The sequence below is a fragment of the Spermophilus citellus genome (assembly GCF_964194105.1).
Source record: "Spermophilus citellus genome assembly, chromosome: 2".
In the NCBI taxonomy this organism is placed as follows: Eukaryota; Metazoa; Chordata; class Mammalia; order Rodentia; family Sciuridae; genus Spermophilus; species Spermophilus citellus.
The window spans coordinates 243,647,691-243,672,790 of record NC_138183.1 but is presented as its reverse complement, the minus strand read 5'-3'; the positions used below and the strand labels follow the sequence as shown (position 1 = coordinate 243,672,790).

The window sequence follows — 25,100 nt, the reverse complement described above, 5'->3', positions numbered from 1 at the left end:
TGTAGAATATAAACACGACAATATTTGTGACTAGAAACATGATATATTAACTATGCTAATGTAAAGCACAATCTTTATGCTTTCAATTGTGATCAAGGAAACTCAAGACCATACAAAACCTACCCATAGGAATGTGACAACCCTGGTATCTGTTACTCCTGTGAAGCAGGAGGCTTTACCTCAACCTTTGTAATACTGGGCTCTAGCGTGTTGTGTGGTTGTGATGTCCCACATGGAGCAGTGTAGATATTCATTTCCATTTCTGTGGTGAAAGGTCTCCAGCTGGAACCATTTCCAATTACTATTTTAATGATATTTTGGTGTTTTAGAACTATCTCAGATTTATGGATTTATTTAGAAGAATTTAAAAGATAGTACAGACTGTCGCCACATCACAACATGGAAGGCTTAATAATGGCCCACAAAGAAGATCTCTGTCCTAATGCTGCAACATTTCAATGTTCAATGTGGCCCAAAAGGACTGATCAATTGTGGTTCCGGATTTTATTATTGAAAGATCATCCAGGCTTGTCTCTGGGTGCCTTGACAGCAATCCCCTATAACATAAGGGATGGAATTAGAAAGATTTAACTACAGGTGAGAGTTGACAAAGTCACCAGGGAAACGATGCTGAATTGATGTGACCACAGGCATGGAATTCCACAGCCCCTGGAGGATGGAAGAGGCAAGGAAGGCAATGTCCCCTGGAGCCTAGGAAGGTACCAGGGCTCTGAGGGACCACTGATTCTTGGAGATGACTTTACATTTCTGGTTTCCATAACTGCAGAAGAATAAATACAAGTTATTGTAAACTTCAAGATTTCAGTAGTCTGTTCGGCAGCCATTGGAATTTAATACAAATACTCACCAGGATTTTTATGTGTTCTAGTCTTATACTACTATGAAAAGTGTTAGGAAAATTTTTGAATGAAGCTTCCTCTTCCTGGGATTGTCTTTGTTAGGAAGTTATTTGTCATTAATCAAATTGCTTCACTTTTATAGATACATTCATATTTTCATTCTCTTAAGTGAGTTTTTATCAGTGTTTGTATTTCTAGGAGTTTGTATTTTTTATTTATGTTATTCAGTGTGCTGGCTGGCTATTTTGTCGGGATCCTTCTTGTGTGGCATCCAGTATGTTCATGTACACTTATTGATAACATTTTTCATGAACAATTTTGGTTGTATCAGGTTATAAATATAAACTCAGTTTCATTTATTGTTTTGGTAATTTAAGTTTTCTCTCATTTTTCAAACTCAACTTGGAAAGGTTTATCATTTAGGTGTGATCTTGCCACAGAATCAGCTTTTAATTTGTAGATTTTTCTATATTATTTTTCTCAGTTATTCTATTTTGTTTATTGGCTTTAATATTGTTTTCTTTTACTACTTTTAACTTTCACTTTTAAAATTAAATCCCTAAGACTTAAAACATGTTTTGCACTTGAGATTTTCTTGATTTTTAATATAGGTTCTTAACAGTTAAAATTTTCTATCATCACTGTTTTTATCCCTACCACAAAACCTGATATGTTGTGCTTTCATGTTCTCTCAAGTTATTTAATCATTTCTCTTTTAATGTAATTTTTACCCACTGACTATATTCTCTATATACATGTTCATACTCAAAGTTTCTTTATTATTGATTTCTAGTTCAAATGTGTTGTTTAACTAGAATGTTGTATCTTTATAACTTTATTGATACTATTTTTTTGCCTAACATATTGCTTATCCTAGGAAATACGTCCTGTACACTTGAGAATTCCATTCTTTATGTCTGTGAAGAATTTTTATTTTGGTAGTGTTCACATCCTCTATTTCTTTTTAACATCTTTAGCCATTCTTTTCATTGCTGAAAAAAATCATTTATTATAGAATTGTCTGTTTCTCCCTTTAACTTTTACAACATTTGCTTTATTTATTTGGGGTCTCTGTTGTTAGGTGCCTATATATTTATATCTCCTGAGTTGATTGACCCTTTATTGATCTATACTGCCCTTATTTTAATCTTCTAATATTTTTAACTTACAATCTGTTTGGTCTAATATAAGCACAGTGCCACAGATATCTTCTTATGATTTCCATGAGCATAGAATATAGATTTTTTTCCATACTTTCAATTTTATACTATTTAGATTTTTTTCATCCTTTCACTTTTATACTATTTATATCTTTTAAGGTAAGTAGATCTTTTGTAGACATTACACAATGTAAACCTGTTTTCCTCAGCCAGTTTTTCCATTCTCCACCTGAAATAATCAATGATAAGGAAAGACTTATATCTGCCAATTTTTCTCTTTTTTTGTCTATATATTTGGTGAATTTTATTCCTCAAATATTCTATTACAGTTCATTTTTTGTGTTTTGTTGATTTGTAATTGATACTGTGCATCTTTTGTTTCTGCAGTTCATTTATGTATTGATCTTATTAATAGTTACATGACTCAGGATTCTCCATAGAAGTAGAAGTAATAAGCTGTGTTTGGGTTGTGTAGTATGGTGTGTGTGTGTGTGTGTGTGTGTGTGTGTGTGTGTACACAGCCAGACAGAGAGGGACAGAGACATGAATTGAGTCCATGCAGTTATGGAAATAGGTAAGTTTGAAACTGAATGATTGGTTCCAACAAGGACTCATAAAAGCCCATGGTTCAATTCAGTCTGAAGAACACAGACAAAGATGCAGAAGGCAGGTAATTTAGTCAGTCTTAAGGTCATCAGTTAGAGAATAACCTCTTGCTCAGGAAAGCTAGTATTGTGTTGTATTCAGACCTTCAACTGATTAGATGAAGCCTACCAACATGAGAGAGGACAACGCCTCAGCCATTGTTCAAGGTTTAAATGTTAATGTAGTCTAAACGCAGCTGCCAAGTTGACATGTAAAAATCAATCATTGTAATTCTCTCCTCAGCCAACTTGGAGCTCCCATATCTCTCTAAACCATATGTAATAATCCTTATATAAAAACAATCAGATGGTCTACACCCAGCTAACATAATGACTTCCCTGATAAAACCCAAAACGTACTAACCTTCCTCAAGAGGATGCAAAGAACTTAGATGATGTTCAGTCTTTCCCTTGATGTCACATAACTAAATAGTAGTATGGAAAGCTAACAATATAGTACTTCTACTATGAACTAAGTCAAAAGATCGACTCTTCTACTCAGAGAACATTCTAGAGAGCCAGTGGTGTGGGACATGTTGAGATATCGCTTCCAAGAAGATAGATAAATAAATTATTTCATGTGGTCCCTCTTTCAAAGAAAAAGATGCATAGCACCCAGTGGTCCTCTTTATGTTTAGAAGATGATATGTTTTCCATTTGGGAGTGTTATGCTAGCCCATTTACTGAGAGATCTGAAAAGCTCCCAGGTTTGAGTGGGGACTAGAACAGAGAAGGCATTTCAATACTCCTTGAGTGCTGGGTAGAGCACTTGTTTATTGTGCACAAGTCCCTGGGTTTGAACCTAGCACTGCCCACCCCCGCAAAATGCATAAAGCTATTAATACTCGTCTTCAGTGCTTTTTAATCCAGCCAGCTTAGAAGATCGGCTCTTGTGATCTGAAGAATTGGCTCCTGTGATTAGGAAGGTTGAGAAGTCCAAATGTGCCTGTGGGTTAGCTCTCACATGCCCTGGGAGAGCCAGTGTGACACCCGCCTGCACTGAGTAAGGTGTAAGTCTGTCTGCTTGGGAGTGTGGTCTGAAGGGCCCCTGTGTAGATGAAAAAAAAATGAATCTGTCTTTTTTTTTTGCTAGAAAAGATGAAAAACTTTCTGAGACCAGAGCTTTGATGATAACATTGGTGGATATTTAACAAGAAGAAAAATTGGCTAAGGAGATTTCTTGAGATGTGCTAGAGAATGACCAAAAATGAAAGTTAAAAAAAAAGAACAATGTTATCATTGGCAATTAGTGCTAATTTGAGTTCTTCTTTTCCTACGCATATTCCTTTAATTTATTTCATCTGTCTAATTGCTATGCCAAGTGTTTCAAGAACTATGTTTAATAGAAGTGGAGAAAGAGGGCATCCTTGTCTTGTTCCAGTTTTTAGATAGAATGCTTTCAATTTTTCTCCATTTAGAATGATGTTGGTCTGGGGCTTAGCATAGGTTATAACGTTTACAGTGTTGAGATATGTTCCTGTTATCTTTAATTTTTCTAGTGTTTTGAAAATGAGGAGGTGCTGTATTTTGTCACATGTTTTTTCTGCATCTATTGAGATGATCATATGATTCTTATCTTTAAGTCTATTGATGTGATGAATTACATTTATTGATTTCCATGTGTTGAACCAACCTTGCATTCCTGGGATGAATCCCACTTGATTGTGGCGCATGATCTTTTTGCTATGTTTTTGTATTCGTTTTGTCAGAATTTTATTGAGAATTTTTGCATCTATGTTCATTGGAGATATTGACCTGAAGTTTTCTTCGATGTGTCTTTGCCTGCTTTTGGAATCAGGGTGATATTGGCCTCATAGAATAAGTTTAGAAGTGCTCCCTCTTTTTCTATTTCACAAGATATTTTGTGGAATATTAGCATTAGTTCTTCTTTAAAGGTCTTGCAGAACTCAGCTGTGTATCCATCCAGTCCCAGACTTTTCTTTGTTGGTAAGCTTCTGATGGTACCTTCTATTTTATTGCTTGAAATTGATTTGTTTAAATTGTGAATATCATCATGATTCAATTTGGGCAAATCATATGACTATAGAAATTTGTCGATGCCTTTGATATGTTCTATTTTATTGGAGTACAAGTTTTAAATAACTCAATCAATATATGGGCCAAGGAACTGAATAGACACTTCTCAAAAGAGGATACACAATCAATTAATAAATATATGAAAAAATGTTCAACATCTCTAACAAGTAGAGAAATACAAATAAAGACTACATATTAAACTACATACTCTAAGATTTCATCTCACTCCAGTCAGAATGGCAGCTATTAAGAAGGCAAACAACAATAAGTGTTGGCAAGGATGTGGGGGAAAATGTACACTCATACACTGCTGGTGGGACTACATAATGGTGAAGCCAATATGGAAAGCAGTATGGATATTCCTTGGAAATCTGGGAATGGAACCACCATTTGACCCAGCTATCCCTCTCCTCTGTCTATACCCAAAGTACTTAAAATTAGCATACTTCAGGGACACAGCCACATCAATGTTTATAACAGCACAATTCACAATAGCTAAACTGTGGAACCAACCTAGATGCCCTTCCGTAGATGAATGGATAAAAATTAATGTGGCATATATACACAATGGAATTTTACTCAGCATTAAAAGAGAATAAATTCATGGTATTTGCAGGTAAATGGATGGCATTGGAGAAGATAATGCTAAGTGAAATTAGCCAATCCCAAAAAAAAAACAAATGCAGAATGTTTTCTCATATAAGAAGTTAGGAAAGAAATTCATAATGGGGTTGCCAGGAGATCATGGGAGGATTAGATAAACACTAGATAGGCCAAAGGGATGGGAGTGGGAGGAAGGGGGCATGGGGCTAGGAAAGACGGTGGAATGAGATGGACATCATTACCCTAAGTACTTGTATGAAGACACGAATGTTGTGACTCCACTTTGTGTACAACCAGAGACATGAAAGTTTGTGCACTATATGTGTAAGATGAATTGTAATACATTCTGCTATCAAATGTAACATATTAGAATACATTTTTAAAATGTTTTTTAAAAAGAATGCTTGAATAAGCCCCTAGTGAAATAAATATTTTTAAATACAATAATAAATAAATAACAATTTTAAAATGGCAATGTTGATAAAGATGTCAGATAATTAAGTAGCTTGCTGGTGGGAATTCAAATTGGAAGTATCTCTTCAGAATACAGCTTGTCAGTTTCTATTCAAATAAAGAAATGCCTACCATTTGACGAATAAACTTGACTCTTAACATATTTACTCACGTGACATGAATGCCTATGTCCACACCTCTTCTTTCCTCATATATTTATTGATCAGCCTTATCTATAATCACAAAATACTAAAACCAACATAAATGTTCAACTGCAGAATCAAATAAACATAAAGCTTACAAAATGGAATATTACTCTTCCATGAAAAAGAAAGGTAGCCATTGGGACAGACCTCAAAAGATAAGACAAAGATACCAGACACAAAGACCACATATTCTAGGATATGGCTAAGTACATTCTGACAAAGGCAAAATGACAGATAAAAGCATTTTCAGTCTGTGGATGTTTTTGTCTGTAAGGTGAGTCTCTTGTAAACAATACATGATTGGGTCTTGTTTTTAATTCAATCTGTCAATCTATGTCTTTTGATTGAAGAGTTCAGACTGTTTACATTCAATGTTATTCAACTTACTTGATGCCAGGCACAGCAGGTGGGAGAAGTCAGCAGAGAAATTTGGATGAATCGTGATTTTTTGAGTGGTTACATGACTACACATTAAACAAAATCTTTAGGTCTATACAGTAAAATATGTGGGTATTGCTTTATGTAAATTAGGAGTCACTTATAAAGTCTGAAAAAAAACTAATACCAAAACATGATACACAGTAAAATAAATAACTGAATCCCCATAGACTGTTGAATTGCGTAGCTGAGCTGGTCTCATGGGGAAACATCTAGAGATCTCCGAGTCTCTATCATTCTCTCCATATCCCCATGCATTTGCCTCTGAAGTCCCAGCATGACTCAATGTTGCAATGCCTTAGAAGGAGTACTTCTCTGGTCACTGTTTACTCATGTAAAGGACAATCACCCCGAGCACATTCAGACCTTCTTCTGACCTGAGGATCAGCTGTGAGTCTTCCCCCACAGTCAGGCAGACATCAATGGTGAAAATTACATTGACTGACTTTTAAATGATAACCTCTCACAGGATGTTTTGCAGACCTCTGTTGTTGACACATTGTATGAATTATGTGAAAGAAGTAATTTTATCATGTGTATTTTGCAAATGAGGAGATAAGAGATTTTTCCATGAAACAAAGTATTCAATTAAGTAAATTCAGAACATGATCCATATCATGTTCTTTCCTGTTTTTCATGCTAATGTTATTTTCTCTTTTTTTCCCACGCCTTAGACAACATGGAAACTGATGGTTACCTGAGAGAGATCCTCTAAGAGAAGGTATGAAGTACTCCAAGGCTGACTGTATGATCAGCCTGACCTCCTGGGTGGACCGCTCTTTCTCGCCCAGCAAGCTGGTAAGCCTGTGTGTTCTGTGTACTTTATTCTGTGATTGATGCAGAAGTAGGAAAAGGTTTTCTGAGGTGGTTTAAAAAGGAAAATAGGTGGCTTCAACGTTTTTTCTAAAAACCTGAGAAAAATCTGTTGTATGACTGTCATAAGGGGGCTAGGAATTCTCTCTAGACACGTGAACAAAAATAAGGCATGACATTCTGATGAGCTGGTGATTTTGCCTTTTTATTATATATTCATCTAACATCAGAGATAAAAACCAAAGAGCAAAGCCAAACCAAATAAAGAAAAAAATTCCATAAATGTGAAATGATCTTCTTAAACTACAAAAAGACCCTAATGAATTAAGAATCTCTGAATTGCATTTTAACCTTTCTCCAAAAATCTCAAATGTATTTTACTCTATCTCTATGAGATTGTTGACAATGATGTGACCAAAGGCGACATTCTTTTGTTATGTTGAAGATAGACTTAAAACTTGATTTGTAAGTCTTTCTCATGCTAGCTGTACTATTTTAGAGGATGAGATAACTTCTTAAATCCTCAGTTTACTTAATGACAAATAATAATACTATCTACCTTACACACACACACACACACATATAGAAAGCCCTTGCAGTTGGGTATAAAACTTTTATTTACTAATCTTGATCTTGCGTGTTAAACATTAGGCTATATAATGTGTTCGTGGGATAGGCTCATAAACTGAACTTGTTAAACTTTAGCAGAAAGATGGTAGGAATAATAGTTTGGAATGGGGTATTCTTCCAAAGGGTTCAATTCCAATTAAAATACTTCTCCAGGTGGGGGGTGGGGGGGGCACATTCCTGTTGTCCCAGCCTCCTGGAGGTGGATACAGGAGGATCACTAGAACCCAGGAGCCTAGGAGTTTGAGATCAGTCTGGACAACATGGCAAAACCCAGGCTCAAAGCAAACAAAAAACAATTAAGGACATTTAAAATATTGTTACTGTGCACAGTAATAGATTCACATAAAATATTTCAGAAAAGGGAAAAGGCCACCAAAGCAAATCTGTGAGATAAGACAAACCAAAACGTGAGAACTTCAAATCCTGGTCACTGTGATGTGGCTGGGGAGGGGAGTACGGCCACTGTATGCGCCACCTTAGTAAGCGCTAAGCACCTCCATCAACACAGACTCAATTCTAAGGGAGATACCCACTTCCTAGCAGTAAAATGAATAAATTCTTTGCTTCCTACTTTCTAAATCTAAAATAATTAAATTTCAGACAGTCTGATCTCAGTTTGTTAAGTGTGTTTGTGTGTGTGTAGTAGTAGTAGTAGATGTACACACTACCTTTATTTTATACATTTACTTTTATGTGGTGCTGAGGATTGAACCCAGTGTCTCCCATATGCTAGGTACGTGCTCTACCACTGAGTCACAGCCCCAATCCATTGTGTTCGTTTTTGAATAATCCCATTGAGGAAGTATAACAAGCCATAAATGTGAATAAACAGAAATTAAACCCAAACAATAAAATTAATTAATTAATCAAATTAAAATGTGGATATTAAGGAAGAAATTTTTATATAAAGAATGCCTCATGGAATTTCAGGGGCATTTTCAGTCCTGTACTTGAAGCAAGGAGATAAACACCAGAGAACACGGAATTCCTTGGTGGACCTAGTTTGTGGGGAAAAAAAGACAAATTTAGGAAAAGCCCTCAAGACTACAGACACCCAGAACTGAAACCCTACATGACTGCCTCTACCTTCAAACCAACAAAACTTAGCCCATCCGAATGTAACCGGAATCTCCATCCCTGTCCCCAATGCCAATTAATGCCTATTTAAAAATGAGGACACAATTTTTTGAGAAAAAGATTTAAAAAAAAGGTTTATTGCTTTGATCACAAGGGAGAAACACTGGGGACTCCTGTCCCAAAGGATCTGACTTCCCCATCAGGAGGGACAGGGTGGTTTTAAAAGAACTCCTCAAAGGTTACATTCCAGGTGTGCTGTGGTAGGGAGTCCCAGCGGGGCCTGGAGGGCCCCTGAGGATTCACTTGTTAATTTGGGAGATACTTCCCAGATCCTCAGCAGGCATTTCCTTCTTGTAGTGGGTGTGTTCAAGGGCAAGTACCTAAGGGAAGAAAAGAGAACACTGTCCCCCTAATCTTGTTAGGGAGTGAGGAGAAGAGAGAATAAAAACTTTTTTTTTTTTTTTTAAATAAGCCTTAGTGCAATGAGAACTATACTGAGAAGGTGCAGGGACCACTGTTATACTAAAAAATAACGTGATAACAGCACTCATCTGCCTTCGCTTACACCAGCAATTTCTTGTCTTCTGTGCATTACCTTATGTTAGCAGCTCTCATTACTGTCTTTATTTGGCAGGTGGACATAATGTACAAGGGCGTGGGGTTAGGATCAGGGACTCCTCTGATCCATGGTAGGACTAACACGCACCTCTTCCAAGAACCAAAGCTCTCTGTCTCCCAAATCTCAGATTCGCTCCTGCAGGTTGAACATGCTCCCACCACCCCAGTTATCCCACCACATCTACTAGGCACGGAGAGGAGCTATGCTGATTTAAGAGTTAAACCTTCCTCCACGGAGTCAGAAGCTTATGGTTTCAGCAAGTGTCAGTGTGCTGGTGTTACAAGCCTGAGATGGTGGGGGAAAGGTTAAATTGCAGTTCAGAGACTGTTCATTTATCTAGATCCCTTATGTAGTTGAAAGGGTGATTTATTTCACTCTTCTGGTTTTTATGTTTGCTTATTTGTTTGACCCTGATGACAAGGAACTAGATAATCAACAAGAAGAATTCACCATCTAATCACTCACTCAGTATCCTGTGAAAACCCCAAATCTGAGTTTGAACCAAAGAAGACTAGGAAAAACGGTTATTGATTGAATTTCCGTTTGATTGAAATTCAGTCTAGACTCAGCATGACCTTAAGGTTGGCCTGGGACCAGAGCAGAGGTTAATACTTGAGTACATATAATAAATAAGTCAAACTCTTGTGCCTCATAGTTTATATAAAAGTAGCAATCAATCAAACTTGTAAAACTAAGAGGAAATAGTGAATTCACATCCAGGGTCCACAGCAGTTCCTGGCCATTGGGCAACATGGTAGTGTCCACATTTACTAAGCTCAGAATTGAGTTAGCAGGTCCATTCATCCAGGTAAGCCCATGCATTGTTACCAAATATTCTGAGCTCAATTTACAAATTACGAACTTTTTATATTGGTTAGATGATCCATTCAGAGTTGTCAAATTCAGCAGTATGTACCTCATTTACATTGAATACATGGAATTTGGTTTCCAAGCTCATACTTTTTTTTGAAGAAATCAAGAACAACTTGTTCCTACAATGAAAGAATAAATCTTATACTGAGTTTTTCTGATTTTGATTTAATTTCTCTGGTCTTTTGTTCCTCATTTCCTCATGTTTTAGAGCATCCAGTGATTCCCAGATAACATTGATGGAGAACAGGACAGAAGTGACACACTTCATCCTGCTGGGACTGACCAAGGACCCAGGTCTGCAGCTTCCCCTCTTTGTGACCTTCCTCCTCATCTACACCATCACTCTGGCTGGGAACCTGGGAATGATCCTGCTGATTCTCTTGGACTCCCGTCTCCACACTCCCATGTACTTTTTCCTGGGTAACCTGTCTCTGGTGGACTTTTGTTACTCTTCAGCTGTCACTCCCACGGTCATGGCTGGGCTCCTTCTTGGAGACAAGGTCATCTCCTACAATGATTGTGCTGCTCAGATGTTCTTTTTTGCAGCCTTTGCTACTGTAGAAAATTACCTCCTGGCTTCAATGGCCTATGACCGCTATGTAGCAGTGTGCAAACCCCTGCACTACACCACCACCATGACAACACGTGTGTGTGCGTGTCTGACCATAGGCTCGTATGTCTGTGGTTTTCTGAATTCTTCCATCCACATTGGGGACACTTTCAGTCTCACCTTCTGCAAGTCCAATGTGGTCCACCATTTTTTCTGTGATGTTCCAGCAGTCATGGCTCTCTCTTGCTCTGATAGGCACGTTAGTGAGCTAGTTCTTGTTTATGTTGTGAGTTTTCATATCTTTTTTGCTCTCCTAGTTATCTGGATATCATACATATTCATTTTTGTCACTATCCTAAAAATGAGCTCAGGTGCAGGACATCGGAAAGCTATATCCACCTGTGCCTCCCACTTTACTGCAGTCTCCATTTTCTATGGGACGATTATCTTCATGTACTTACAGCCCAGCTCCAGTCACTCCATGGACACAGACAAAATTGCATCTGTGTTCTACACTATGGTCATCCCCATGCTGAACCCTGTGGTCTACAGCCTCAGGAACAGGGAGGTCAAGAGTGCACTCAAGAAGATTTTGTTGGAGGCAAAATAGATTTTAGGGTATTGATTTTAGTGATACAAGATGTGCAATACCTGAATTCATTCCTCTCAAATCTTATTCAGGAAATGAGTTTTTTAAGTTGAACACATTCAAGTTAAGTTCCTAAAATTATACCCTAACCTCTGTAAGTCTGTTATATAGAAAAAAAGAAACTGTGTGAAGCTCAGAAAAATGGCTAAGACATCTTGGGGTCTGCCTGTCATTAAACTTACAAAGAATCTTGTTGTGAATATTTTAATAGGCAATGCATTAGCCACTTTTCTGTCATCAGAATGCAGAAATTCACTGTTTTATGAACAAGCTATCATCAGATACATATTTTCATCTGTTTTGCCTCAGTGAAAACTTCACAAGGGGAAACTTCACTGTCTCTGGGATATTCTGACCAACATGTTCATGGTGATTTAATGGCACTTCATATTTATTTTGATGATAGCACTCACTACTTAATGCTGATTTGTAGAGCTTCTGTGGCTACCCACATAACCTCTAAGGGATCACTTCCTCTCTCTGTAAAAACAGTAACAGTTCCTGGAACAGAGGTGGAGCTTGACATGCTTTGCTAAAATGAGTGAATTAGATCCAGGTGATTCAAGCTGTGCCTTGTGTGTTAGAACTACGAAAAATTTTTTAAAAAATAATTCTTAGTACATGTATATCACATGTTTTCTATAAAGTAATCATTAATTCTAAAACTTGGCATGTGTGCAAAGTCCACACATCAAGACTAGGAGGGAAACAAACTCTAAAGACATCCGTTGTTCCAGGCATTGTGTCAGTAGGGATCTATATATGTTCAACTTTAATTTTTACAGTGCTGTTATATAAGTACCTTGGGCATTGTGTAAACTGGGGTTTCGCAGAGCACGAACCTGAGATTCAAAGAAGGGCAATCGTTTTCTCAAGTCTATTCCATCTAGGTAGCTAATCAGTAAGCTTGACTGTGCACCCAGCTTAGTTACTAGATAAGCACGCCCTTTGTAATACACTCAGTGTGAATGGTCTCCTGGAGTCTTCTTCGAACCTGAGACATTTGCCTTCCAAATCTTCTCTCAATTTTTCACTCAATTTCTCTTTGTCTGTCTCACACTCTCTCACACTCAAAACCCCACATCAGCCTCTTAAACAAGTTTTTGTGTCTTATATTTTATTTATTACTATTATGATAATTCTATTTATAGCATTTCATTACTTCATACTTTGATCTGTGGGAAGTTAATTAATGCAACCTATAACATCTGAAAGGATGGTGAAGCTCATGTGTTTTATGCCATCATTCATGGGTTCTAATCTCATTCATGATCTGGAAATGGTCCTGCAATAAACATGGAGTGCAGGTATTTCCTCTACAAACTGATTTAGTTCCTTTGAGTATATGCCCATGTTATAGTTTCAATATTAGGTTTTCCGCAAAAGCTCATGTGTGAGACAATTCAAGAAAGATTAAGAGATGAAATGATTGCCTTATAAGAAGTTTAACCTAATTAGTGCATCAGTTCCTTGCTAGGGATGAACTTGGTGGTTACTATAGGCAGGTAGGGTATGGCTGGAGGGGGGTGGAGGGACGTGCCTTTGGGGTATGTAGTTTGTCTTTTATTGAGCAGAGTTCCCTCTCCCTCTCCCTCTCCCTCTCCCTCTCCCTCTCCCTCTCCCTCTCCCTCTCCCTCTCCCTCTCCCTCTCCCTCTCCCTCTCCCTCTCCCTCTCCCTCTCCCTCTCCCTCTCCCTCTCCCTCTCCCTCTCCCTCTCCCTCTCCCTCTCCCTCTCCCTCTCCCTCTCCCTCTCCCTCTCCCTCTCCCTCTCCCTCTCCCTCTCCCTCTCCCTCTCCCTCTCCCTCTCCCTCTCCCTCTCCCTCTCCCTCTCCCTCTCCCTCTCCCTCTCCCTCTCCCTCTCCCTCTCCCTCTCCCTCTCCCTCTCCCTCTCCCTCTCCCTCTCCCTCTCCCTCTCCCTCTCCCTCTCCCTCTCCTTCTTGGTGCCATGCTCCCAACTGCTTTCCTCCACCACAGTCTTCCACTATGATATAGTGCCTCACCTGGAGCCCCAGGGGGAATGGAGCTGGCCACCTATGGACTCACTTCTGAACCTATGGACTCATACCTCTGAAGCTGGGAGCCACAAAATAAACCTTTTCTCTTCTGCAACTGTTCATCAGGTCTTTTGGTCACAGCAAGGAAAAAGCTGATTAAACCAACCCAGTAGGGGAATCGCTTGTTCACATAGTAGTTCTACTTTTAATTATTTAAGGAACTGCTATATTTCCTTCATATGGCTGTACAAATTTACATCCCCAGCACTGTACAAGTGTCTACTTTTCTCTGCAGCACTATTTATTAATCTTTTGGTAATAACAGTACTTAGTGGAGTGTGATGATCTCTCACTATGATTTTGATGAGCATTTTTCCCTAATGATTAGCAATGCTAAGCATTTTTTTCTTATGCCTGTTGGCCATTTATGTCATTTTTTTGAGAGGTGCCTATTCAGGTCTGTTGCTTATTTCTTATTAGTTTTTGTTTTTGTTTTTTGGTTTGTGGTGGGTTTTTTTTTCTTTTTCTTTTTTTTTGTTGTTGTTTTGTTTTTGTTTTTGCTATTGAATTGCTTGAATTTCTTGTACATTCTATTTAGTACACTCTACTTTATCAGATGTGTGGTTTTTTAAAATATTTTCTCCCATCCCATAGGTGGTCACTTTGTGGGGTCAACAAGTGCCCATTAACAGATGAATAGATTATGTAAATGTGATACACAGTCATAGATCACTTAAGGACAAGGTAGCTTTCTGAGACATATGTCATTAGGTGATTTGATCATTGTGTGACTATCCTAGAGTACATATACAAACCTGGATGGTCTACATAAACCACATGATGTGGCTTATAAGTGAAATTAGGAGACACAGTAAACAGATTTTGAGGCTGATGCTGTCATAACAGGGCATGCCATTTTATAGCTAGCAATTTATTTTAATAATTTCAAGGAACACACTCTAAAGTGATGATTAAAATATGGTAAATATATAATCTAGTAACAGTCATTATTACCATTGTCAAGTATCATGTTCTGTACATAATTGTATGTGCTCTACTTTTATATGACTGGAAGAACAGTAGTTTTGGTTAGACCAGCATCACCAAGTAGTAATATTTTGCACTAAAATGTTATAAAAGCTATATCACCACACAATAAGCACTTTCCAGATCAATTATTACCTTACTGGGCCACCATCATATGTTCAATCTGTAATCTACTTAAATGTTATTGTGTGGAACATGACTGGATGTACACACTAGAATACTATTCAGCAATAAAAAAGACGGAGGTCCTGTCATTTAAGCACTATGAGGGAAACTTGAGGACAAAATATTAAGTGAAAGATACCAGGTACTATATGATGGAATCTATAAGAATTCTAGTGATGTAATGTACAACATGAAAACTATAGTTTGTAATAATGTATTTGGAATTGTTGCTAAAAGAGTATATTTAGTAGATACACACAATACCTTTATTTTATTTGTTTATTTTTATGTGGTTTTCGGGATTGAACCCAGTGCCTCATGCATGCTAGACAAGCGTTCTACCACTGAGCCACAACCCTGGCCCCCATCTATGAAATATTTTTTAAAAATAATAAAATCAGATCTCAGAACAGAGTAGAATTGTATTTACCAGAAACTGAAAGAATAGAGGAAGAGAGATGCAGGGAAATGTTGGTTAGTGAGCCCAAAGTGACAGTTAGATAGGGGGAACTATGTCACATAGAATGGTGATTTATAGTTGTGTATTTCAAAATACCTAAAAGAGAATACTGTGAATTTTCTCACTGCAAAGAAATGATTAATGTATAAGATGATGAATATGCTGAACATCCTGATTTGATAATACATAATGTAACATGTTAAAACAGAATCTATACCCCATAGGTATGTGCAGTTATTATGTGTTAATAAAAGGCAGACATAAATGAAAGAAAAATATTTAATAATAAGTAACACAAAATGTGAAAAGGTAACCCATTGAGAAAACTTGGAAATAAGAGATATAATAACAATTTACAACGTCCTTTATGTGAGTAGAATGAATATTGGATGAATCAAAATTGAATTCATAATTAGAATTTCAATATAGAGGTTAGAATTTTAAAATATTGAAAATGCAGCTTAGAGAGCACAAGAAAAGAAAAGGGAAGTAATTTTGAGGTAGAGCAAATTGAACAATTTCAACATATCATTTTATGAAATCCATAAAGAGGAATAGAGATAACAGAGAAAATAAATATTCAAATATCGAATGGCTGAAAATTGGACAATAAGAGACCAAAGAATCACACTAATCTTTGAGAAATTCATTTAATATCTTTTCCTATTGGGTCATATTATTGTAAATGCTCTTTAAAAACAGTACAAACACAAAAATTTTAGATGCCAAAAAGAGAAATATACATGATAGTATGCAAACTGACATTATGTAATAATTGTATGCATTTATATCGTACAGTCTGCTATCTCAGTACATGTGCACAGTGTGTACTGATAAAAGGAGGGTAACTATCACTTTGATCTCCTTATAATTTCTCCGTGTTTGAAGCCTTTGAGTTCTCTCTTCCACTTGCTCATAACAGGTTATGTGAACTATAGTCACCCCCAGTCACTATGAGGTAGAACGTTACAACTTACTCCTTGCATCATCCTCTGTCCTCCTCTGCTCCATCCCCCTGACTCTCTTTCTCTATGCTACTACTCTCCTTTATATTTTCATGAAATCCGTTTTTCTTTTTTTTCTCTCTCTAGCTTTTACATGAGAGAAAACTATGACCTTTAATTTTGTGAGTCTGCTTTATTTTTATTAACATAATACTTTCCAGTTCTAGTCATTTTCCTGCAAATCATATTTTTATTTATGGTTGAGTAATATTCTACTATGTATACATTTTCTTTATGTATTCATTTGTTGACAAGACACCTTGGCTGGTTCCATGAGCTGGCTACTGTGAACGGTTGTATCCTGCACTGCTGTAAGTGAGGATAGAAATGCTTATTCATAGTATGCTGACTTCAATTCTTTAGAATAAATATAGAGGAGTGGTATGGCTAAGTCATGTAGTGGTGCCATTCTTAATCTTTCAAGAAACTATAGTACTGTTTTCCATAGTAGCTGTGTATTTTTTGTAGCTATTACTTTCATGATTGTCAGTAAGTTGGTTATTGTCTTATAAAAATGCTGATGATTTTTAGTATTGATTTTGTATTCTGCTATTTTAACACCCAGTTCAAATTTAATAAAATTTACTTTAAAATGTTATGACTATAGAAACAAAAATTATACCATTAGTCAAGTGAACAAAGGCAGACATTTTCAGCCACTAGATGAGGAGAGAGAATGAAAATGTTAATGGCAAGGATCAAAACAATTAATAAATAACAATATCTTTTCTTTAACTTTCTTATTTTTAATAGTTCATTATAATTATAAATAATGGTCATTCCATTCCTCCATATTTATACAAAATGCTGACTTCAGCATGCTACAGCAACAAATGCATTACAACAAATGTTTATCACAGCTCAATTCACAATAGCCAAGTTATGGAACCAACCTAGGTGTCCATCAACAGATGAATGGGTAAAGAAAATGTGGTATCGCTATATCGCCTGATTCACACTTCCTGCTTAGCATTGTTTTTGCTATTCTGGGTCTTTTATTATTCCATATGAATTTCATGATTGTTTTATCTATTTCTACAAGAAATGCTGTTGGGATTTTGATTGGGATAGCATTGAACTTATAGAGAACTTTTGGTAATATCGCCATTTTGATGATGTTAGTTCTGCCTATCCATGCACAGGGTATATTTTTCCATCTTCTGAGGTCTTCTTCTATATCTCTCTTTAGGGTTCTGTAGTTTTCATTGTATAGGTCTTTCACCTCTTTTGTTAGGTTGATTCCCAAGTATTTTATTTTTGGGGGGGATATTGTGAATGGAGTAGTTGTCCTCATTTCCGTTTCAGAGGATTTGTCGCTGATATACAGGAATGCATTTGATTTATGCGTGTTGAGTTTATATCCTGCCACTTTGCTGAATTCATTTATTAACTCTAATAGTTTCTTTGTAGACCCTTTTGGGTCTGCTAGGTATAGAATCATATCGTCTGCAAATAGTGATAATTTAAGTTCTTCTTTTCCTATTTTTATGCCTTTAATTTCTTTCGACTGTCTAATTGCTCTGGCCAGTGTTTCGAGGACTATGTTGAACAGAAGTGGTGAGAGAGGGCATCCCTGTCTTGTACCAGATCTTAGAGGGAATGCCTTCAATTTTTCTCCATTCAGAATGATGCTGGCCTGTGACTTATCATAGATTGCTTTTACAATGTTGAGGTATGATCCTGTTATCCCTAATTTTTCTAGAGTTTTGAACATAAAGGGATGCTGTACTTTGTCGAATGCTTTTTCTGCATCTATCGAGATGATCATATGGTTCTTATTTTTAAGTCTATAACAGCATGGTACTGGTACCAAAACAGGCGAGTGGACCAATGGTACAGAATAGAAGACACAGTAACCAATCCACAAGACTACAACTATCTTATATTTGATAAAGGGGCTAAAAGCATGCAATGGAGGAAGGATAGCATCTTCAACAAATGGTGCTGGGAAAACTGGAAATCCATTTGCATCAAAATGAAACTGAATCCCTTTCTCTCGCCATGCACAAAAGTTAACTCAAAATGGATCAAGGAGCTCGATATTAAATCAGAGACACGGCGTCTGATAGAAGAAAAAGTCGGCTATGATTTACATACTGTGGGGTCGGGCTCCAAATTCCTCAATAGGACACCCATAGCGCAAGAGTTAACAACTAGAATCAACAAATGTGACTTACTCAAACTAAAAAGTTTTCTCTCAACAAAAGAAACAATAAGAGAGATAAACAGGGAGCCTACATCCTGGGAACAAATCTTTACTCCACACACTTCAGATAGAGCCCTAATATCCAGAGTATACAAAGAACTCAAAAAATTAGATAATAAGATAACAAATAACCCAATCAACAAATGGGCCAAGGACCTGAACAGACACTTCTCAGAGGAGGACATACAATCAATTAATAAGTACATGAAAAAATGCTCACCATCGCTAGCAGTCAGAGAAATGCAAATCAAAACCACCCTAAGATACCATCTCACTCCAGTAAGATTGGCAGCCACTATGAAGTCAAACAACAACAAGTGCTGGCGAGGATGCGGGGAAATGGGTACACTTGTTCATTGTTGCTGGGACTGCAAATTGGTGCAGCCAATTTGGAAAGCAGTATGGAGATTTCTTGGAAAGCTGGGAATGGAACCACCATTTGACCCAGCTATTCCCCTTCTCGGTCTATTCCCTAAAGACCTAACAAGAGCATGCTACAGGGACACTGCTACATCGATGTTCATAGCAGCACAATTCATGATAGCAAGATTGTGGAACCAACCTAGAAGCCCTTCAATAGATGAATGGATTAAAAAAATGTGGCATTTATACACAATGGAGTATTACTCTGCAATAAGAAATGACAAAATCATAGAATTTGGAGGGAAATGGATGGCATTAGAGCAGATTATGCTAAGTGAAGCTAGCCAATCCTTAAAAAACAAATGCCAAATGTCTTCTTTGATATAAGGGCAGTAACCAAGGACAGGGTAGAGATGAAGAACTTGAGAAGAAGATTAACATTAAACAGGGATGATAGGCGGGAGGGAAAGGGAGAGAGAAGGGAATTTGCATGGAATTGGAAGGTGAGCCTCAGGGTTATACACAATTACATATAAGAGGAAAGGAGGGGTAGGAGAAAAATTATATAAGTGGAAGAAACGATTTATAGTAGAGCGGGTGGAGAGAGAGAAGGGGAGGGGAGGGGAGGGCAGGGGAGGGGAGGGGGGATAGTGGAGAATGGGATAGACAGCAGAATACATCAGTCACTAGAAAGGCAATTTGTAAATCAATGGAAATGTAACTGATGTGACACAGCAATCTGTATACGGGGTAAAAATGGGTGTTCATAACCCACTTGAATCAATCTGTGAAATATGGTATATTAAGAACTATGTAATGTTTTGAACAACCAACAATAAAATATAAAAAAAAAAGAAAATGTGGTATAATATACAATGGAATTTTACTCAGTCATAAAGATTGAAATAATGTCATTTGTTGGTAAATGGATAGAACTGGAAAACATTATGCTAAGTAAAATAAACCAAATTCAGAAGGTCAAAGGTCTAATGTTTTCTCTTGTTTGTGGATGTTAGAGACAAAAGTGGGGGAGGGGAAGTGAGATCTCATGAATATAGAAAGGAGGTCAGTAGAGTAAGGGTAGAGGATCAAGGGAAAGATATGAACATAGGGAAGGAAGATAAAATTAACCAAATTTGACTATATGCATGTATGAGTACAGCACAATGAATCCCACTTGAATGTATGATTATAATATAGCAATTAAATATATGTAAAATGGGGAGTAGTCGAGTAGATGGGGAGAAGGAGGAAGGGAGAGGTGAAGGAAGTACTGTGGAATGAATGAAGCAAATTATGTGCATACATGAATAAGTCACAATGAAGCCTGCTATTATGTATCCTGTTACTTTACTACATAATTTATCAATTCTAATAGTGTTTTGATGGACCCTTCAAGTTTTTCTACATACATAGAATCATGATATCTTCAGGAATAATTTTACTTCCTCTGTTAATAAATGCATGCTTTACATTTTTTCTCTTGCCTAATTTCTCTATGACTTCTAGAACTATGTCGAGTAAGAGTGGTGAATGTGGACATCCTTTGTCTTTTTCCAGATTTTAGAGAAAAATACTTGCAAATTTCCCATTTAGTATGATGTGTTAATGCCTTTGTTATGTTCACATATGTTCCTTCTATTCCCAACTGTAGAATTTTTATCACAAATGATATTGAATTTTATCAAATGCTTTTCATGCATCTAGTGAGATGATTACATGATGTTTTACTCTCACTCTGTTGACATAATGTGTCACATTTCTTATTTGCATCTCTTGACCCATCATTGTATCCCTAGATAAATCCCCTTTGTTCAGACTGAACAATTCTTTTGCCATTGGATTTTCTAGTATTTTACTTAGAATTTTTTCATCACTGTTCATTAGGCATACCAGTCTATAGTTTTCTTTTTGGTTGTTGTGCTGTTAACATCTGATTTGGGCAAAAGGATAAGGCTGGCTTCATTGACTGAAAGTTTCCTCTCTTTCAATCTTTTGGAATAGTTTGAGAATTTATGTTATTTCTTCTTGAAAATTCTAATAGAAACTATCATCAAAGTCATCCAGTCCTGGGCTTTTCATTTTGGGGAAGTATTTTATTAAAGATTTAATCTCATGACTGATTCTTGAACTGTTTAGGTTTTCTATGTCTTTCCTAGTTATAGGTATCCATAAATTGATCCATTTCTACTAGGACTTTCAATTTATTGGCATAATATCAATATTAATGTTTTATATTTCTGTAATGTCAGTTGTAATGTTCTCTTTTTTATCTTGGATTTCATTCATTTGGAATACATTCATTCAGACCCTCAGATGACATTCATTCAATGTCAGTTGCAATGTTCTCTTTTCTACTCTATTAACCTAATTAAAGTTTTGTCAACTTTCTTTAACTTTGAAAAATGGCTCTCTTCATTTCATTGATTTTGTTTGTTTGTTTGTATCTGTGTTGTTGGTTTTGCTGTTGTTTGTCTTTATTTCCTTCCAGTAAGTCTGAGTTTGTTTGTTTGATTTTCTAGTTCCTCTAGATATAGCATTAGGTTTTCTTATAAAAGTTTTTTTTGCTATATCCCATAAGTTTGTCTATACTGTGTTTCCATTCCCATTTGTTTCAATTTTTATGGCTCCATATAAGTCTTTTTTAGAGATGTTCTGTGTGCTGATGAGGAGAATATGTATTCTGCTATTGTTAGAAAAGAATATTCTATAAATTTCTGTTAAGTTCATTCAGTACAGCATATGGTATAGTTCAGGTTAACACTGGTGTTTCTTTGTTACTTTGTTGATTTTTTTGTCTGAATGATCATTCTGTTGATAAAGTGTAGTGTTAAAGCCCCCTACTAATATTGTATTATTGCTTATCTCTCCCTTTATATTTAATAATATTTGCTAAATGAAATTAGATACTCCAAAATTAGCTGAATATAAAAATACAATATTTATAACATTTTCTTGCAGTGATCCTTTGATCATTATTTAGTGACCTTGTCTCTTTATGGTTTATTACTTAAAGTCTATTTTATCTGATGTAAATAATAATCACTTCTCACTTTCAGTTTCCATTTTCATGGAACATCTTTTGTAATCCCTTCACAATCAATCTGTGTGCATCTTTATCGATAAAATGAGCTTCCTGTAGGCAGTATGTTGTTGAGGCACAATTTTTATTAATTTATCAAGGTTGCATCTTTTTTTTGCATTACAATTCTTATTATATATATACAGCACAATTTTTCATATCTCTGGTTGTATATAAAGTATGTTGACACCAATTCATGTCTTCATACATGTACTTTGGATAATGATATCTATCACATTACACCATCTTTAACTGGGGAATTCAGTTTGTTTACATTCAAAGTTGTTGTTGATATTAAAGACCTATTCCCATAATTTTGGTAATTTTATTCCGGTTATTTAGAATGTCTTCTGTTGGTTTATTTTCCTATCTTCTTGTTTATATTTGAGGCTTTCTCTTTTTAAGTTTTTACCGGAGAAATTAATGTATCAAACAGATTGTTTAAGTTAGCTTTTTCACGGCTGTGATTAAAAGACCTGACAATTAGAGGAAGAAAAGTTTATTTGGGATTCAGCATCTCAGGGGTGTTAGTCCATAGATGGCTGACTCCATTCTTTGGAGCTCCAGGGGAAGCAGAACACCATGGCGGAAGTGTGGGGCAGAGAAAAGCAACTGGTAACATCTCACCAGGAAGCAGAGAATGTTCCTCTCTCCAAGGACAGACAAAATATCTATACCTAAAGCATACCATCTCCCAAAGATCCTCTTCGCAAGCCATTCCTTTCTGCCTTTAATCAACACTCAGTTAATCCCTATTAGGAGATTAATTCACTGATTAGGTTAAGGCTCTCATAACCCAATCATTTCACCTCTAAACTTTCTTGCATTGTCTCACACATGAGCTTTTTGGGGACACCTAACATTTAAATCGTGACATTTCTTCCCTGGCCCCCAAAAACTCATGACCATCTCACAAGGCAAAATGCACTTAGTCCCTGCTGGGCAAACAAGTCCTGTAGCTCCAAGTGGAGCACCTGGGGCACATGGCATCCTGATGTTCTCTCCAAATGGCTTGTGTAGCTCTGCATCTGTGGCTTTGCTGGCTGTACCCCACATAGTGTCTCTCTTGGCTTGTCTGTGTTCGATTCCTGCAGCTATCCTTAGCAGATTTCCCACATTACTGGTATGTCTTAATCTTGGGGTCTCCATTGCAACTTGGACTTCCTTTTGATATCTCCACATTGCACTTTCAGGGGCAGCCTGCAGGGACTCTGATGCTGCAGCATTTTGCCTGGCCTTCAAGGCTTTCCTTTGAAATCTTGGTGGAAACCTCCATGACCCCCTAACTCCAGCATTCTTCATTCTTGCAGAACCAGTACCACGCTGTCGCCACAGGCAAAAGTGCGACATCTGCTGTTGAGGGGAGAGATAAAGAATGTCCATGCGCTAGTGCCCTTTCCAATGCTTTATTCACTCACACAATTTCACACTATAGGTTCCTAATCAAGGAAATGATAATCCTTAATGCTGGGCACTGCGATGGACATAATCAATTCTAAGTTAACTCTAAGCACTGCAAACACACTCAATCATGACAGACCTATTACAGACATTCCCTCTGCGTGCCAAGCTTAAGTGCCAGATCTAGAATCTCGAGTCTTAGATCTTAAGTCCAGCAGATGTACACTCACTCAGACCACAGTGATCGGGTCAAGAACCAATAGAGGCTTCTCCTGGGGTGGAGTTGACAGCTGGCTGAGGAATAGTCATAAGGAGACATCTCTGTCCTCACCAAGGTCAAGAGGCTGCTGTAGAGTTTGAGAGTGGTGAGGACAACGCAGAGGATCAGGCAGCTGATGAGAAGAGTTGGGATGTCCGTCCAGGTCCTCATCAGGCTCTCTGGAGTGTGTGCATCAGTGTCGCCTGGCTGAATGTCTGTTCATTTGCTCCATCATTTATACTAAATTTGGGGAGTTTTTGCTCTTCCTCTGGGTCCCTATCGGCTGTTACCAGGTTTCTTGGTGACATCTTACATCTTAGAGTCAGGACATGTGCTTTGGTGATTTCTGTCCTGATATCAGGGTTCTGACTCTTATCAGGGTTATGACAAATGACCTGTGACTTTACCCTGACTCTTACCAGGTTTGTGGAAAGTGACTTGCTTTTATCAGGCTATGCCTGATGGCATATTGGAGGGCTCTATGGGTTTGCCTGGTGAGACTGAAGGTTTATTTTAAAATGGAGTTGCTTAGGCTAAGGCCTAAAGCCATCCTTACACATGCCAAGTTCTGTCTCCATCTGGAGCAGTAGTCAAGCTCCAAGGATCATGGCTGCATCAGCCTCCAAGTGCCTGGGTGGCTGGGCACAGTGAAACAACTCTCTTCACCCCTCTGTGCAGGCAGGGTGTCCCACTGGTCTCTTCTCAAAGGAATTTTTACTTTTATGCCTTTGAGCCTGAGATGTTAATTCCTGAAGTACCCTCAAGGCATCTTTTCTATTGTCTCTTGGCAGAGTCTTTAGTGTTTCCTTAGTGGATGTAAAGTCTTTAACAACCAACCACACATTCCTTCCTCCCAGGTTTACTCACAGTTTTCCAGCCAAACTGCAAGCTTTCTCAATCTCTGAGATCTGATTTCTGCTCCTGATTATGACAATAAACTTGAAGATGGTGGAAACACAGGGTTGAGAGAACAATTCTATAAAATGGTCATACAGTGCTGACCCCCAAGTGCTATCTTTGCCTAAAAGCAAATTGCCTACCATCCCTGTCTAGCCTAAATGGACAGGATATGCCACATTCCTCACCAAACTACCTGTTATCTGCAAGGAAATGCAGGCAGGAAATAACATTGATGAGAAACCCAAGTTGCTTTGAAGGGAGAAAATTTTGTGACACTTTCATAGATCAGATTCTGGAAGGTAAGGATAGTTTCTCCTAACAATAAAATCTCTAAGAATGTATGATTAAGAATCCAATTAGAACTAGTCAGCATGGGCCAAGATAACCCAGAGTTGCCATGGCAGTGGGGACTTGAAAGTCTGATGTGACCCTACTGCCAGTCCAAAGTCAAGAGGTGGATGTGTGTGGGACTCTCTGGAGTCCTACATAATAGTGGGGTACCCTGTGATGTTTTGATACATGTGTATTTTTGTGTAATATTCAAATTATGGTAAACATATCTACCTTCTCACACATTTATCATTTCTTTATGGGAAAAACTCAAATC

The 25,100-nt window shown here is 37.3% G+C and overlaps 1 protein-coding gene across 2 annotated transcripts in view; it reads left to right on the top strand.

Moving 5' to 3' along the window:
- Positions 1–25,100, top strand: part of LOC308641179 (olfactory receptor 5B3-like) — a gene marked incomplete at both ends in the record, with an annotated part of 39,745 nt that overhangs the window by 4,544 nt on the left and 10,101 nt on the right. The window contains one exon of one of the 2 annotated variants that reach the window (XM_081279490.1): positions 10,650–11,531. The exons of the other annotated variant lie outside the window; for it this stretch is intronic. Coding sequence (XP_081135616.1) covers positions 10,650–11,531 — 882 coding nt within the window. Of the gene's footprint in view, positions 1–10,649; positions 11,532–25,100 lie in introns of those variants that run through there. 2 annotated transcript variants of the gene reach the window in all.